A 17,638-nucleotide genomic window follows, 5' to 3' on the forward strand; every position below is an offset into this window, starting at 1 on the left:
GATAATTTTATCTGCACAACAACCCTATGAGGTAAGTTATGATGACAAATGGCAACCACCCAGATGATCAGGGACTTGAACCTAAATTTCCCCTATCCAGACTAACGGTTTAACCACTACACATATTGCCTGTCCACATATAATGTAATTGGCTTTAGTACCTTATGGATTATTGCTTTCCCTTAGTGCACACACCCCCTTTTGCAGAAGCCACATTGATAATTACTCAACAAGGCTTATTCTTCTACCCTTTAATAATGCTTCAGACCAATTGGTCCATTCAGACATTGGCCTTACAGGCTGATTACTTCCTGTCCCCACAGATTTCTTTCTAGAAATCTGACATTACCCACTTCCCAATCTTCCAGAAAAGTGGACAATTTCAATGATAAATCGCATATTTTTTGTCAGTAGACCAACAGTTTTGTATTTGAATTCTTGAAGAACTCTGAGATGTATGCTCAGTGACTTGTTCACATCTCACTTGATTCTAGCCGCTAAAGTTAATTTTCTAGTACCTTCTCTACAGAGGTAACAGTTCAGCCTTTTCACCTTGGTTTGCATAAATGGCCACCACAAGCTACGTTATAGGCTACAATTAAATGATGATTATATTACAGACACAGTAAGAGAATTCACTCTAAGACTACTAAACAGAAAATACATTTGCTTTATTGCTCAGTGGCAAATAGGAGAACTTGGCCTGTGTAAACAAGATTTATCTTGTTTATTGTAAACTTTGAAAACAGTTCTTTGGAAATAATTTCTGCACTATTCTTTTTCATTAACACTTCTACAAATGGTTTTATGCAGTGGAAAATCAATACTTACATGAAGGGCTTTTGGGTGTATGTCGATCAATAAATTCATTGAAATTTAGAAGAAATTCGGTATTATTGTCAGTTATTTTTACAGGAGTACAGTAATCTCTGAGGGAAAAAATCACACAAGTGTGTTAGAATTGCTTTTTCCTTCTATGAATGCATCAAGATTTTTGCATGTATTCTTAGATTTCTTTAGCTTATTATTGCACCTTGTTCAGTACCACATGTCACATGGAAATACTTAAGTAGGGTTTGCAACATGTCACTGGTCCATGATAAAACAGTAAAATTCCAGGGCAAACATCCTATTAAAGATTAGGATAAAATGAATGATTCAAACAAGGAGATACAAAATGGAACATTTCTAACCTCGATACTCAGCCATGATATATGAGACCTCCATTAGGAAAATATATGTTGCTAACAATGACAAAAAAAATCAGAAAAGGTTCGCACTAAGGCCACAATTGTACATGCAGGGGCATCATTCGGAAAGTGGATTGTGTGTGTGTATATGAATGTATCACCACTCAGGATTATCTCTTAGGAGAACTGACACCCTGCTCAACAGATTATTAAGACAAGTATATTATGGCACCGGAATGTTGAGGTCCAAGAATGGATGTGGCACTCTCTTACTATCTCCCCATGTAATGCGAGATCTGTTTGTAGTTATAGGGATGAAATGGTCAGATCTACATAGAAAAGCCATGGAACACAAATGAATCACCACATGCAAACAGCTGTAACTGCTCAAAATTGCACAGCCAATCCCACCCTTACACACACACACACCCAAGAAATAAAGTAATTTGCCAATGGGAAAAAATGTCATTTACTTCCTAAAGGCCAAAAGGAGGCCAATAATGTAGTCCAGCTCCTCGGGGATTTCAATGTGGTTTCGGCCATGGAAGGCATACAAAACAAGGTGCACCAAATCACTGAAGTTCCTATTGGGGAGGCATCCTCAAAGATACCCTGATTACTATCCAGAGGAGTTAGCCGTGTTAGTCTGTAGTACCAGCATTGTAATTTGAAAATTATCTTCCAGTTTTTCTAATCATTACTGTGATGATTAAGTCCTATTTACAGTTTGGGCTTCAGGTTTAAGTGCAGGAAAAATGACCAACCTTGGTGCTAAAAACGTGTAGCCGAACTCATCAAAACGATCTAGCTTCAGAGTTTCAGTAACTACAAGGATGAAAATGCAACATCAGAAAAGTTAAATCAGCTTATTATAACTCAGAGCTGCCTTGGTTTTAAGAAAAAAACACCAAATAAATTGCATGAATTTCACATTCCAAATCATAGATTTTAACATATGAAGAATGTTGAAGTCCTGCCAATACTTAAGTGTTTTTGGTGGACCGCACCAAGCGCATTAGTGGTGCAAAGCATAAAATTATACAGGCATTCTAGCAATGTGATGTTATGCCAGTAATCTCAAGCAGATATGTCAGTCAGCGCACGTTTGGACCTGGTGCAAAAGGTGCTTTCCCCTGGCTAATCAATGTTATTTCTGTATTAAAAGAGGCACTGTGTATTAGCAGCCATATAATGTGGAACTGGGGAAAGTCGCAGCTGGCGCACAGCTGGCTCTTTAAGCATGACCACGTGGGAAGTGGAAATACAGCTATTTGAACTGCAAACTGAAAACAAAAATGCTTGTAAAATTTATCTTAGTTTTAAAATTTTACTTAGCATCAGTTCATTTCAGGGTTACTTAAAAAACAGATTTCTGGGATAAAAGATAATTCTGAGCTTCTTCATAAATTGCGTGGGTGACAAGGTCAAACGAACAAGGAGAAGACCAACAATAAACCGAAAAGGGTATTTGGGGAGGCACGGGGGAAAGGAAGGACACCAGAATATATACATGTTTTTCCTTCTCTGTCTTTATAATACCCAATTGCCACGGGGGGAAAACCCTGAGATGAAGGATACAAAGGAAAGTATCCAGGAGGAACAGGAATATAAGCGGAAAATATCAACGGCAGAAGGAAACGGAGCAACAAGAATATACTTGCCCTTTGGGACTGTGATAATCCGTCAGAAAGAGAGAGCAGGAAAACAGAGAAAAAACCAGGGTAAAGCAAAAGGGGTCACAAACCAATATTTTATTCAACCAGCCCCTTGAATAAAAATATTGTGGCATAAGAGAGAGATCAGAGGTTCATTTTCTGTGCAGCTGTTCTCTGGAGAAAAGACACATATCTTGGGATGACTTGAGCACAGGATTTCTGTTAACTGTTTCTTTCATCATGTACCTTCTATATACTGCGGCTATTTCAAGGATCTGCATACAAGCAGGTACTTGGTTCAGGAGTGGGGGGTGGGTGGGGGGCAGCATGTACTAATTCAGACTCTAAGCATTTGTCCTTTTGCTCATATTTTACAGGGCTGCACCTGAGTTCAGAACCTTAAGAGATCAATGGCTCAACACACTGCGTTGCTTGTACGTTGCACACAGCTGTTGTATTGCTACAAAGCAGCTTGGGAACTCAATGTGGGCCAGAAGTAACACAAAACCTGCTCACTCACACACAGGGTGGGGCTGCTATGCTATGCACTGAACTGCTCACTTGAGCAAGGTAAGACGTTTGAGGACACATATGAGGGGATGAGGGGAGCAGACAGAAGATGGCAAGCACCAATATGACAGGGGACTGCTAAGTAAAAGTCAGACCTGAAACCCTAATGTAGGCATGTACACCTTGACCTGCCAAGCTAAACACAGTCTAGCGATCATGCCTGGCATCCTTCTTGTGGTCAATAGATCTTTGGTGCAGGCCTGGGCAAATTGTGTCGGCCTGCCCTAATATATACATGTTTTATCACACGCATGGGTAGGACTTAAATGGGCAGGAAAGCAAATATGGGATTCTAATGCATGTAGCCAGGGAAGAGAGACATAAGCAAGTGAGAGGCAGAAGGAGCTGATTCAATCTTCCCTTCTCCTTCGCCCCTGAAACCTCTCCCATCAGTCACTTGTCCCCAACTGACTGGGCTCCCAGATGGGCTTCCTGAGATAGTATGGAAAAATAGATCCAGAGGAGTTAGCTGTGTTAGTCTGTAGTTGCAAAATAGTAGAGTCCAGTAGCACCTTTAAGACTAACCAACTTTATTGTAGCAGAAGCTTTCGAGAACCACAGCTCTTTTTGTCAGATGCATCTGGACTCTTTACTATGTGGAAAAACAGTCAGTGGCGAGGTTGCAGAGGCAATGTGGCAGGGAGGGAGAGGGTTAAACTCTTCATCGGTCACTTCTCCCGGTTGAGTCCTTCCTGCCCCTCTTTCTACACATTGGAGACAATTGTGGGGACCAGGGCCGGTGCCACCATTGAGGCGGTGAGGCCGTGGGCGCCGCAGGGCTGGAGGGAGCGCCGGAAGGAGTGCTGGGGGCGGAGGCGCGCGCTACGGAGCTGGCATGCCTGGCCCACGCTGCCACCATCAGCCAGCCCTGCGCCGCTGCCACACTCCCCCAGGCGGAGCGCGGGCAGCCTCCTTGTGCCGCCCCAGCCACCCGCCGACCAATGGCCCTGGCTTTACTGCGTGAGTCTGGGGGTGCACATGTGCACTGCACGCATGGGAGGGTGGCCGCAGGCGCCAGAAACCCTGGCGCCGGTGGTGGTGGGGACCCTGTATTTACTGCAGTAGCTGAATTTAGCCCAAAGAAACTCAGCACAGCTGAGATACAGCAAAACATGAAGTGTTCGTGTTCAAATGTAATAGCTGGAAATATTAAGTTTCAGGTGGCTAGCTGTGTTGGACTGCAGTAGAACAGCAAGGTTCAAGTCTAGCGACACTGTATAGGCCAACAAGATTTTCAAGGTATACGCTTTCGAGAGTCAGAGCTCCCTTCTTCAGATACCCTACATCAAATATCTGATTGAAGGAAGCTTTGATTCTCAAACTCTGAACATCTTGTTGGTCTTTAAGGTGCCACTGGACTCAAATCTTGCTTGGAATATTAAGTGTCATTCCTATATGTTCCTTCACACCAGAACGACCACCTTTCACATTTCCAGATCTTGATTCCAGATTAGACATTGGAGGTATTCACTCGTATCACATACATTATGCAGCATTCCAGGCTCAACTACAGTTCAAAACTGAGCAATCCGAATTCATCTGTTCAAGCTGGGGGTGGGAGGGATGTCTACTACATAAAGTCTTGCAGCTCCAACATACGAACAAAACAGCTCTGCTACACTTCAGACCACACAACTCAGGCCTCTCAGGTGGGCTGTTTAAAACACTAGCTACCAGACGCTTAAAAAGACAGCGACAGAGGATACGCCAAGCAATGATTCTGTAGGTACAGAAGCAAGGAATTGGGGAACAGAATGGATCACTTGTGCAAGAAAGGTAGCAGAACATATTCTATTTCTGTAGAATATTTTTGTACCTTGCACATTCACACGCTTAGAATCATTGCAGCAGAAATGGGGGTACATAATGTTAATATTTGTGAATGTTAAAACTTTTTATGATTTTTGAAATGCTGTATTAACCCCCCTCCTCACCAACAAATGCAACACACAGTGCAGCGATGTTCAAAATCTGAGGAATGTTCACAATAACTTACACTTCGCCTGAATGAGCGCCTCGTCAATGGTGGCTTTTATGTAGTAAAAGCTGTAAGGTGGTAACACCAAGGCCAAACTGGAAAAGAAATGAGACAAGAATAAACACTGAAGCTAAAAGTCACATTGCAATTTTGTGAGGGACTTTTTGTGGGGAGCTGAACATTCTCTGATCAGCTCTGATGTCTGTCTGAAAGCAAATAATAATATTTTGGATAAATGGTTTCACACAAGGCATTTCTTCAGCCAACCCCTTCACTGACTCTGCCTATTGCTTTTAGCACTGTTGCATCTATCCTCCTCCTGAAACCAACCTTATTATTTATGATACAGAAAAGGAAGCTCTTTCGGTCCACCATATTGACATTTAAGTAATACTCATAATTGTTATGGATAGCCTGTTGGAAAATGAGAGTTTCATGAGAGATGAAGAGTTGCACAGAATAAGGAAGCATTAGAAAAGGAGCAGATGTCACAAGATTTTGTGGAAAAATCCTGTACCAGTTTCCTGCTGAATTTCCACATACTATTATGACCAAGAATTAAGTTGTTTTGAAGACACAGGCTACTGGCACAACCCAATTCAACTGGTTTCCAGGCAACCCTATTCATTTCAAAGGAAACCAGGAACTACCTTTCATGTATATTACGTTACATCTTGAAGGAATTGCAAATGGATCCCAAACTCTGCAATTGGTTTGGTGACCAGGGTTACCAACTGATTGCTTCTGGTTGGGGAACCAGAATTAGCACTGCCTGTCTTCCTGTCATTGCTCAATGGGGCGGCAAGGGGAAAGGTGTGTGTGGGGGGGGAATGATATTACACAATGTCCTTTCTGGCCAAACAGCCAGATCTTGTTTTTTCTACAAAAGTCACCATTGCAGACTGGCTGCCAATTTTTTTCTTGCTGAAAGATTAGCAGTAGAGGTGGGCATGGTCTGCAAAATGGACCTCAATTTGACATAGTCCAGCTCGGTTCATGGTTCGTGAACATGTGGTTTGTGGGACTCACGGTTTTCATGAACTTTGGTCTGTTGGTCTGTGAGTCCAGACATCCTGGCGCTGATCTATCAACTCCCTAGGCAAAGGAATGGATGTTTGCAGACTTTCTGCAGCCCTTGGAAACACTAATCTTAGCCCTCAAAACCTTGATAGGCAGCTCTGGCTGCCAACCAGAGAGCTGCCATTCTTCTCTATGCGAGCAAGGAGCAAGAATTAATTCCCTAGGCAATCAACCAGAGAGCTCCAATTCTTCTCTATGTGAATAAGGAGCAAGAATTAATTCCCTAGGCAACGGAGGGGAGGGGTGTTCTGCAGCCGTTGGAACACACCAATCCTAGCCCTTAAAAACTTGATAGGCAGCTCTGGCTGCCAACCAGAGAGCTCCAATTCTTCTCTATGCGAATAAGGAGCAAGAATTAATTCCCTAGGCAATCAACCAGAGAGCTCCAATTCTTCTCTATGTGAATAAGGAGCAAGAATTAATTCCCTAGGCAACGGAGGGGAGGGGTGTTCTGCAGCCGTTGGAACACACCAATCCTAGCCCTTAAAAACCTGATAGGCAGTTATCGCTGACAACCAGAGAGCTCCCGTTCTTCTCTATGCAAACAAGGAGCAAGAATTAATTCCCTAGGCAACAGAGGGGAGGGACGTTCTGCATTTCTGAGTGCGAAGGGGGCAGTCCTTGGCCCTTCTGAAGTGACGGACCATGGACCGACAAATCAGTCCATGAAAAGTTTGTGGTCCGCTGTCTGTGAAATGTGATGGATCACGGGCCGATGATCCATGGGTTTTTTCTGGTCCTTGCCCACCTCCAGTTAGCAGCATCATTTTCACACAGCACACAGGTTTGAAATGTGTGTGCTGTGGCCATGTGTATTAAGTATTAAAACAATTGGTTGGTTAGCTTCTGCCACTTCACATGCTGCTGCACAAGAGCTTGCAAAGTGTCTTTTGTTTTGCTTTAATATTTTATTGTTGAATTGCATTTCACAATGCAGCTACTGAATGGATTGCACACACACAATGCTGGCAAAAGCTGTCCTCATCCGCAGTGATGCACCATGCAACTCACACAAGAATACAGACATTTACCAGGATGGGGAAATCACATTCGGCCTTTCAAGTCAACCAACACAAAAATGATTACCTGTAATCGGTCCCATTCACAGCGGTCCATGTATATGTTCTGCTTCCTTTGTCAATGTAGCGCTGCAAGATATTAATTGAGACATTCATTTGCTTAGGGGTCTCAGAAAAGCTATATAAAAACTCCCAAGTTTCAGGAACAAATTTCCTGACCGAATTCATTGCATTGAAATTATATATATTTTATTACATTTTGTCACTGAAATGATTTTTCAAGGCCAATCTGCAAACTGCTTTGATTCCATAATGCTTTGACTCTTTCATTCTACACGTTGAAGTAGCTGAACCAAAGAAGAGTCTGCTTTTCATTTCTGCATTTAAAAAATGCCCCAATTCTGCTGCAGCCACTGAGGACTCACCAGTTTCTGAGGACTGGTCAGTTTCCATCGTTGATTGCTGAAGAAACTTACAAAAGGGTGGGGTGGGGTTTATCTTTTTTAATGACACCAATGTTGCAACCTTGCCATCTAACATTTTTTTTTAAATTCAGGCAAAAAACTGGATTTTTTGCTGTTCAACCAATTAGGATGCAGGGGAATAAAAGGGTGGGTGAAAGGCAGGGCCAGGCCTCACACCAAAGAAAACATTCTGCACTTCAAAAAAGCCGTTTGACTTTGCTGGGAAAAAAACACTGGGTACGCGTGCAGAGAGAATAGCTGAAGAAAAGCCAGAAAAAGATTGCTTCTGAGGCAACTGCAGCCTTTCTCAATGCAGAATGTAAGAGACAGAATCAAGGTATTTTGACCATGCGTGCAGAAATCTGGAGGCTTATACTGCATTGGAATTGGATAGTCAAGCTGTTTTGCTGCTACAAACTAACAGGGCAAACTCCTTTGAAGCCAACTGATCCCCACACCAAAAGGTTTACATTTACTAGCAAAGGAATGTTTTGGTTGCATCCTCCCTCTCCCCCCCCCCAACTGCATCTTCTCTCTCCCCCCCCCTCCTCTTCCTTATTTGACCAGTTTCTGTACCATGCATCTGACGAAGAGAGCTGTGGTTCTCGAAAGCTTATGCTACAATAAAATTGGTTAGTCTTAAAGGTACTACTGGACTCTTTTTGATTTTGCTACCACAGACTAACACGGCTAACTCCTCTCAAGTCTGGAGAGAAATCGACGCAGTATGGGGCCAGAACCGATGAAAAAGCCCCGTGTAGAAAAGACTTTACACAAGTTTACCGTGGAGACTGGCCCAAATACTGAAAATACTGAAGCTGAGTTCCCGGTGGCAACTCCATTTAGAAGCACCACAGTGTAGGGTGGTGGTAGAAGGAGCCCTTTCTCTCCCCAAATCAGGTCTTCGTGGCGCTTCTAAAGAGAGTTGCCATCAGGAACCCAGCTTCAGAATGAAGCCTGTGTCATTCATAAAATGCCTTCATAAAGCTCCTCCTCTGGAACTCTTTTTCCAGATGGCACTTGTTACCTTCCCCTCCCATCCTTTCATTAATTTGGTTGTCTTGTGCAAGTCTACTTGTGTAGACTTATATAGATCAGTAGCTAAAGCCATCTCTCATTTTCTCTCTCCTTTTGGCTTCTAGCCTCCCTTTGATGTGCAGTAAATTGTAATCAGCATGGACATATCCACTTTTATACAGAAGCATACTCTGATTTTTGTGGCCATTTCACCTAATGTCTTTTATTGTTAAATTGTTTTGATTACAAAGGGGTAGTTGTATTAGTCTGTTGCTGCAAAATAAAGCAGACACGCAATGGCACCTTATGTCAGGTCCAGTGTGTATTTAAACTGTACTGACTCCATTTTCTAATGTTTCTAGTGTCTAAGTGCTTTCCCCGCAGGTGCACCCGTTCCCAGGCAGCTTTCCCACCGGAGGAGACTGTTTTGTCTAACACCGTTCCACCAAGCATTGGCCTTGAAGGAGAGCAGCTTCCCAAGACTGAAAGATGTTGTTTTGAGAACTGTGGGGGGAGGCTGATGCAGATGGGAACTGTTACTCTGTACCTCATGCTTTGCCCTTCATTGGTAACAATGACTGTGTACCATCCTGAGTCTCCTATTCAGGACAGTGGACTATAATGGACCTTTTCTGCAGTAAAGTTTCCTTATTCAATCAATGGACTCTTGTTTGCTTTTGAAAGGGAACCTGTAGGAAGAGCCTTATCTAGCCACAAGCTGACATTTTGTTACCAATCATGCCTGAGTCGGGCCCAGCGGAATCCAAGGTAGTCCCGGACAGGGATCCTTTGTTTGATCCGTATGCGTCCCCCGACAGTCAAACAACGCAACCCCAAGAATCTCAGGTGCCAGCCGGGGCCGGAGCCTCGACTTCTACACCGCCTCTCATCGACCTCGGCAGTGAGGGGACAAGGCCGACGGTTGCCGCTCTCCCCTTGATCTCGCTACCCACCCCGTCGGAGTGGGGAGCCAGACCCCGAGAAACGCGAGAGCGCCGGGCCGGAGGGCTACATCCCAGAGTTTCGATGGACGGACGCCGAAGCCTAGAGACTGTCCCTGAGCTGGATAGCAGCCAACCGTGGCTGTTTTGGAACAGGACGGCCGAACAGACGGACGGGAACACGTCCCGCCGCGGCGCCCTGAGTTGGGATTATTCGGAACTTGCCCCATGGAAAGAGCCAACGAAAGTTCCTGAACAAAGTTGGGTGCAAATGCAAAGTCGCACCCATGCTGTAGATTCCGGCATCTCGGCAGTGACGGGCCTAGCCAAAGGAATTCTAGCAGCGAGATCGCGAGTCGATCAAGGAGATCCTCCGCCTTGGGGGCCGTTTTCCCCGGTGAGTACAACCGAGGGAGGTTCCGTGATGGGGCAACCGGGTCCTAGCCGAATGCAACAGTTGGAAGCTAGGCTGATCGACATGGAGGAAAGTTTGGCTCATGCCATTCACCTAATATCAGCGATGGGGGCAGGAGAGAGACTCTCACCTGAAGAAATGGCGGTACAAATCGCCACCCTCCAAAGTGTTATGTCCTATCCAGTGGAGGACGCCCCGCAGCAGCCGCTGCCTTCGGGAGAGGAGGAATCCTACCCTGGAGAACCGGGAGAATCGCCCGCGGAACTCCCTAGAATAGACGAAACTCCGCCGAGCGGGGAGACTCCAGCTGAGGTAACTGGAGAGACTCCGACGGAACCCCCTAAATCGGACGGGGATCCATCTCCCGAGGAGACTCCAGCGGAGGAGCCTAGAGAAGGGGAAGAAGGGCCAACCCGGCCACCCGAGACGACGGTGATTCCCCCTCCCACTTCTCCAATAACAGCTCGGCCGGATCAGACGGAAGAACCTCCGGCCCCTTCTGGGGAGGAATTACCGCAACGACCGCTAGAAGTGGTTCCCATTCAGCAAACCCCGAGGGACGGTCTACCGGCGCCACAAGACCAGCCTTTACGTCCCAGAGACACGACGCCGGGAGGGGCAAGCCCGCGCGGCCCACCACCCATCAGGCCTTCGCCGCTGCGGCCCCTTCCGCTTCGACCACAACTAACGCCTTTGCAGCAACCGATACGGTTGCCACTTGAGCAGCCCGTAATACCACCTCCGAACCAACCGGTGGGGCCTACACCACTACGACCCCACCAACCCGCCCCTCAGCGGCCTGTCATTACTCATCCGCAACGGCCACCTCCACCTCAACCGCTACTGCCAGCACCTCCGGTATTGCCACCACCAGCCCGTCCAAGGTTGCAGCCACCGGCCCAGCCGAGGGCACCACCGCCAGCCCAGCCGAGGGCCCAGCCGAGGGCACCGCCAGCCCAGCCGAGGGCGCCACCGCCAGCCCAGCCGAGGCCGCCACCCCCGGCTCAGCCGGTGATGCCGCTGCCAGCGCAACCAGCGCCGCTACCACAACTGGGTCCCCCCGTACCTCAAGTGCCATTGATGCTTCCAACGGACTTCTACCCAGCACCGGCTCCGAGGCAAGACCTCCCGATGGGCTGGGTGAAACTGGAAGCTACTTTTGATGGGGATCCCTCCAAACTGGGATTTTTCCTAGTGCAAGTCGTGCAATTCTTCAACCGGTGGGGACACCTCTTCGGCAGCGAGGCCAGTCAAATCGAACATCTCGGCTCCCGCTTACAAGGCAAAGCAGCGGACTGGTATGTAGGACTATACAATATCGGGGCCCCGGAACTCAATACTCTCCAGGGGTTGGTGGATGCTATTCGAGCGCAATATGAAGACCCCTTAGAGGAAACCAGGGCCCGAACAGAATTGCAAGCCATTAGACAGGGCAGCATGTCGGCGAGAGACTATATCACGAAATTCCGACAATTGGCTGCCAAATGCCCTAGGTGTGAGGAGTCCACCAAAATCATCCTGTTCAAGCAAGGGCTAAACCCGAGACTTCTGGACAGAGCCCTTATGCAGGACAATCCCCCTACGTTGTTAGGTTGGATCCAACTTGCATGCGAAGTTGAAAATCGCATCTTGGAAGTCCGTTTGGTTGAACAACAACAACAAACGGGACAAAGAAAACCCTTGACTTTACAGAAGGGAGGACGGGGAGCTGGATATGCCACCCGTGGAGCGAGAGATGCTAGATGGCAACAAGGGTTGTGTTTGCAATGCGGACAAGCCGGTCACTTTGCAGCACAATGCCCCTACCGGCCTGTGCAAAGACCTCCGCTTCAACTACGGCGTCCACCCCTTGCTCCATTTCCTACTCTCCAACGCCCGATTCCCGCGCCACGCGTGAACAGAGGCCGCGGCGCTTCCCAAAGGCCCGCCTCAGAGAGGGGACTGGAAGCGGAAGAAGTTATGGAATACGACCCCGCTTCCCCAAACGCAGAAGTAAATCCAGAAAGCCCCCAGTCGGGAAACTAGATGGATCTGTCGTAAAAGGGCCCAAACGACAGATCCACCCCAAGCCCGTCCCTGCACGGAACTGGCCACCTGGGTCCATCTTATTCATGCCAGTGACTTTACTTAACCCGGAGAGGAAAATGCACATCCGAGTGCAAGCCCTCATCGACTCGGGTTGCTCGAGAGACATTATCGCCCCGGCCCTAGTCAACGGACTAGTGCTACCAACTCGTGAATTGCAAAATCCAGTGATTTTTGAACAAATGGATGGCACCAGTATGAACCCTGTCACCACTGAAACCATCCCAATAATCACCGGCATGGGCCAACACTGGGAGAAAAGGTCTTTTGTCATCAGCTCCACTGCCAAATACCCGTTAATTTTAGGCAGTAAGTGGCTATGTGATCACAATCCCTACATAAATTGGGCAGAGGGGTGCATCACCTTCACTCACCCCAACTGTAAAAACCATCGCTGGAACCAAAACTGGGGTAGCGATCCAACTCACACCGAGAAGGCTCTTCTCACCCAAGAAGAAATAAACCAAATTCCCGAACCGTACTGGCCCTTTCTGAATGCCTTCTCCGAAGAAGAAGCTGATACTCTACCCCCGCACCGACGAACTGACTGTGCTGTGGAAATTGTACCTGGAGCCTCATTGCCCAAAGGACGGCTCTATCCCATGAGTCTCCATGAACGAGAGGAGCTCCGAAAATTCATCGATACCAATCTTCAAAGAGGGTTCATCCGCCCAGCCAATAGCCCCCATGCCGCTCCGGTACTCTTCGTGAAGAAAAAAGATGGGGGACTTCGACTGTGCACGGACTTTAGAGGACTTAATGCTGTATCTACCAACAACGCCTATCCCATCCCACTCATCCGAGATCTTCTCAACGTCGTGGCCCAAGGTAAGATCTTTACAAAATTAGACTTAAAAGATGCTTACTTCCACGTCCGTATCAGGGCAGGGGATGAGTGGAAAACCGCATTTAATACACCCCTCGGACAGTATGAATATTTAGTTATGCCCTTTGGATTGGCGGGAGCCCCGTCTGTATTCATGTCCATGATAAATGAAGTTCTACACGAATTCCTCTATAAAGGTGTAGTGGTGTACCTTGATGATGTATTAATTTATTCAGACTCGGAAGAGGAACACGTTCAAATGGTGCAAAAGGTCCTATCCACTTTGATGAACAATAAACTCCCCATTAAGTTGTCCAAATGTGAATTCCACAAAACTGAACTCACTTACCTTGGGTACTGTATCTCCCAAGAGGGTTTAAAAATGGATCCAGCCAAAATACAAGCGATCCAAGAATGGCAAACTCCCACCACTCGCAAAGAAGTGCAGTCCTTCCTGGGCTTTGCCAACTTCTATAGAGACTTTATAGCAAACTTTGCTCAAATCACGCTCCCCTTAACCGAATTGTTAAGGACGAAAAATAAAGGGGACCAGGCTAAAAAACCCTCCTCCAAAATACAGTGGACATCCGATTGCCAAACTGCTTTCGAATGCCTAAAAGAACAATTCGTAACGGAACCCATCCTCAGCCACCCCAACGAAAATTACCCTTTCGTAGTGCAAGTCGACGCCAGCGATGCGGCGATAGGAGGGGTACTATTGCAGAAGGGGGAGGATGGGAAACTACGGCCTTGTGCATTCCTGTCAAGAAAATTTTCAGAAGCAGAAAGGAATTGGAATGTGTGGGAGAAGGAAGCTTTTGCAGTGAAAGCGGCCCTCACTAACTGGAGACATTGGCTGGAGGGGGCGCGATACCCCTTCGAGGTCTGGACAGATCATAAAAATTTGGAGGCCCTTCGCAGCCCTCGCAGACTGAATGCCAAACAATTGCGATGGGCAGAATTCTTTTCCAAATTCAACTTCACTTTAAATTACCTCCCGGGCAAAACTAACTTTCTTGCAGACGCCCTATCGCGCATGCCCCAACACAAGAGCAAACGGGAGGAGACTGTAGACACGGTCTTCTCCCCTACGCAATTGGGAGGCGTGGTAACTACCCGCAGCCGCGCAAGACAGCCCCTCCCGCATAACCAAGAGTGGAAATCGAAACTTAAAGCTGAGGTGGAAAAGGAGGGGGGTACAGCGCCTAAAAGCAAACTGACTCAATCCCCACAGGGGGACTGGCTAGCTGGAAGCAAATTTTATGTCCCAGACAGCCTCCGACAGGAGATATTACAACGATGTCACGATGCCCCCACTGCTGGTCATTATGGGTATCTGAAAACGTTGCATCTCATACAACGGCAATTCTGGTGGCCGGGCATGCGCAAAGACATTTCCCAATACGTTAGCTCCTGCCCCATTTGCCTCAGCGCCAAAACCCGGAAAGGGAAACCTCCAGGCCTCCTACAACCATTGGAGACGCCTGACAGACCGTGGGAAATAATATCTATGGACTTTATTACTGATTTACCCCTGTCTAAAGGACATAATTGCATTTTAGTCGTGGTAGATCTGTTCTCCAAACAAGCTCATTTTATTCCATGTACTGCTATACCCACCGCTCGAAAACTGGCAGATTTATTCTTAAAACACATCGTAAAATTACATTCTTTTCCGTCCAAGGTGATTTCGGATCGCGGCGGACAGTTCGTTGCCAACTTCTGGCGGGAGCTTTTGCGAATGTTGAATATTGAGCAAGGAATCAGTTCAAGCCACCACCCACAAACTGACGGACAATCCGAAAAAACTAATCAGATTTTAGAACAGTTCCTTCGTTGCTACATTAATTTCCAACAAGATAATTGGGTGGACCTTCTTCCTTTGGCCGAGTTCTCATACAACAACAGTGTGCATGCTTCCACTGGGGAAGCCCCTTTCAAAATTGTATATGGAACTCACTTCAATCCCTTCCCGTTGGACACTCCCCCCCTCCATCCCTCTACTTCGCCTGATGTATCTTCCTGGTGGGGGGAGGCCAAGCAGCAATGGACTCTTATTAAAAAACACCTCGAGAAAGCCAAACTGGATTACAAAAAGTACGCAGATCGCCATCGTGTGGCTGAATGGGATTTACAACCTGGGGATCATGTTTATATTTCCACCAAAAACCTGAAATTAGCTCAGACAAGCCGCAAACTAGCATTAAAGTTCCTTGGACCTTTCCCTGTGCGCAAAGTAATTAATAAAGTGACTGTTGCTATAAATTTACCCAAAAACTTACGCCATGTTCATGATACATTCCATGTCAGTCTCCTTAAAAGAGCTCCCACCGACAACAGGTGGCACATCAAAGCTCCACCCATCCCAACTTTGATAGACGACCAAATACACTACGAAGTGCAACAAATTTTGGACTCTAAGATCAAACGGAATCAACTGTTTTACCTCATTAGGTGGAAGGACTTTGATTCTGGATACGATGAGTGGGTGAATTCTGTACATGTACATGCTCCTAGATTAACCAAAGCTTTTCATACTCGTTACCCATATAAGCCGGGGGGGATCTATTTTAAGGGGGGCAGAATGTCAGGTCCAGTGTGTATTTAAACTGTACTGACTCCATTTTCTAATGTTTCTAGTGTCTAAGTGCTTTCCCCGCAGGTGCACCCGTTCCCAGGCAGCTTTCCCACCGGAGGAGACTGTTTTGTCTAACACCGTTCCACCAAGCATTGGCCTTGAAGGAGAGCAGCTTCCCAAGACTGAAAGATGTTGTTTTGAGAACTGTGGGGGGAGGCTGATGCAGATGGGAACTGTTACTCTGTACCTCATGCTTTGCCCTTCATTGGTAACAATGACTGTGTACCATCCTGAGTCTCCTATTCAGGACAGTGGACTATAATGGACCTTTTCTGCAGTAAAGTTTCCTTATTCAATCAATGGACTCTTGTTTGCTTTTGAAAGGGAACCTGTAGGAAGAGCCTTATCTAGCCACAAGCTGACACCTTAAAGACTAGCACATTTATTTCAAGATGAGCTTTTGTGAGTCAATGCTTACTTCTTTAGCCTCCTTCTGCACAAAGGCCAAGTTAAATGCCTTCACCATGGTGGCGGCTGAGGCGCTACCTCCTCTCCTCCGCTCTCTGGGGCTGAGGGGATCCTAGCGATTTCATGCTGCATGGGTCAGGCCAGACCCGATCACTCAGCTCTGCTCTGTTCCCCAGCTAGAGAGCCAGCAGTGGCTGGAGGCGCTCTCTGGCACCACCCTGGGGGCCAAACCAGCCACAGCCAGGAAGGGAGGAGAGAAGTGGGATGAGGCTCCATCCCTGCTCCACCCCTATAGGGCCCAGCTGCAGATGCTGGCTGAGTGGGAGGGCGGGGCCGCCTGAGGGTTAGTATCTGTGAGCTACAGCTGAGAAGCGGTGAGCAGAGGAGTCAGAATCTGTGAGCGATTGCTCACGTGCTCACATTAGCAGGAACACTGGTTGTGACTTGCATCTCTGGTGAGTAGAGGTTCAAATACTAGAAATTAGCCATTGCGGAGGCAGTTTGGAAGGAGGGAGCAGAAGGCCAGGAACACAATAGCCAGGAGGTGGCTAACTTTCCCACCAACTTTACCCCTTCCCTCCCTTTCTTCTTCCTGAGCTTAGCTCTATCACTATTTTCCAATGCACAGGACAACTGAAGCATCGATCAAGAAAAGAGGGCCTGGGCAAATAGCAAGTGCCTTTTTCTGTCTATGGAGTCCAACATTTAGGTGAGGTGAGAGGATGTTATTCACAGCCAGGCTGCAGGCCCAGCACGTCCCATTTTAGCAATTAATTATATACCTTTCCTTATCTGAGGAAGACCATGCAGGAATAGCCTGGATCCCAACTGCAGTGTCTGTGGGAGCAAGGGTTTCCACCCACTAAATACTATTTTCCTGCTTCCTCTTCTGTTGCAGGCGTCCAAATGCCCAGCCAAATCTAGATTTGGGGACATTTCAGGCTCCTACAGGAACAGGAATCACAGTCTGTGAGCGGGGGGCCATATGCCGGGTAGGTCACTGTTGGAAACAGATGCTGGGCTAAATGAGACTTCGGTCTGATCCTGGGGAGCAATACTTCTGTTTTTAAGAAAACGAGGGCCAACCTAGAAGTGACGAATGACACCTGAACGGCAAGTGAACAGACTCACATGTATTCCTCCCTGTTCACTTGCGCTCCACTTACATTCCACTCGATCACGTAGTGCAAGTGCAATTTTGGACAAGTGAAACCTGCTTCTTGAATGTATTCTGGGTGATTTAGGAAATTCAAATGCCAGGAACAAGGACTACATGGGAATGTTTCAGTGGTTACCTGGCATTTGGGGTTTTTCCGCTCCAGATTACAAGAGTATTCACATTAGCTATTGTG

At 46.9% G+C, this 17,638-nt stretch overlaps 1 protein-coding gene across 2 annotated transcripts in view; it reads right to left on the reverse strand.

Annotated features, from left to right (window-relative positions):
- Positions 1-17,638, reverse strand: part of CACNA2D1 (calcium voltage-gated channel auxiliary subunit alpha2delta 1) — a 565,021-nt gene that overhangs the window by 42,510 nt on the left and 504,873 nt on the right. For both annotated transcript variants that reach the window (XM_054989047.1, XM_054989046.1), the window contains 4 exons: positions 7,560-7,621; positions 5,412-5,488; positions 1,955-2,015; positions 832-929 (listed from right to left, as the gene is read on the reverse strand). In XM_054989047.1, the coding sequence (XP_054845022.1) occupies positions 832-929; positions 1,955-2,015; positions 5,412-5,488; positions 7,560-7,621 (298 nt within the window). The remainder of the gene's footprint in view (positions 1-831; positions 930-1,954; positions 2,016-5,411; positions 5,489-7,559; positions 7,622-17,638) is intronic.

The sequence above is a fragment of the Eublepharis macularius genome, chromosome 9 (genome assembly GCF_028583425.1).
Source record: "Eublepharis macularius isolate TG4126 chromosome 9, MPM_Emac_v1.0, whole genome shotgun sequence".
Taxonomy (NCBI): Eukaryota; Metazoa; Chordata; class Lepidosauria; order Squamata; family Eublepharidae; genus Eublepharis; species Eublepharis macularius.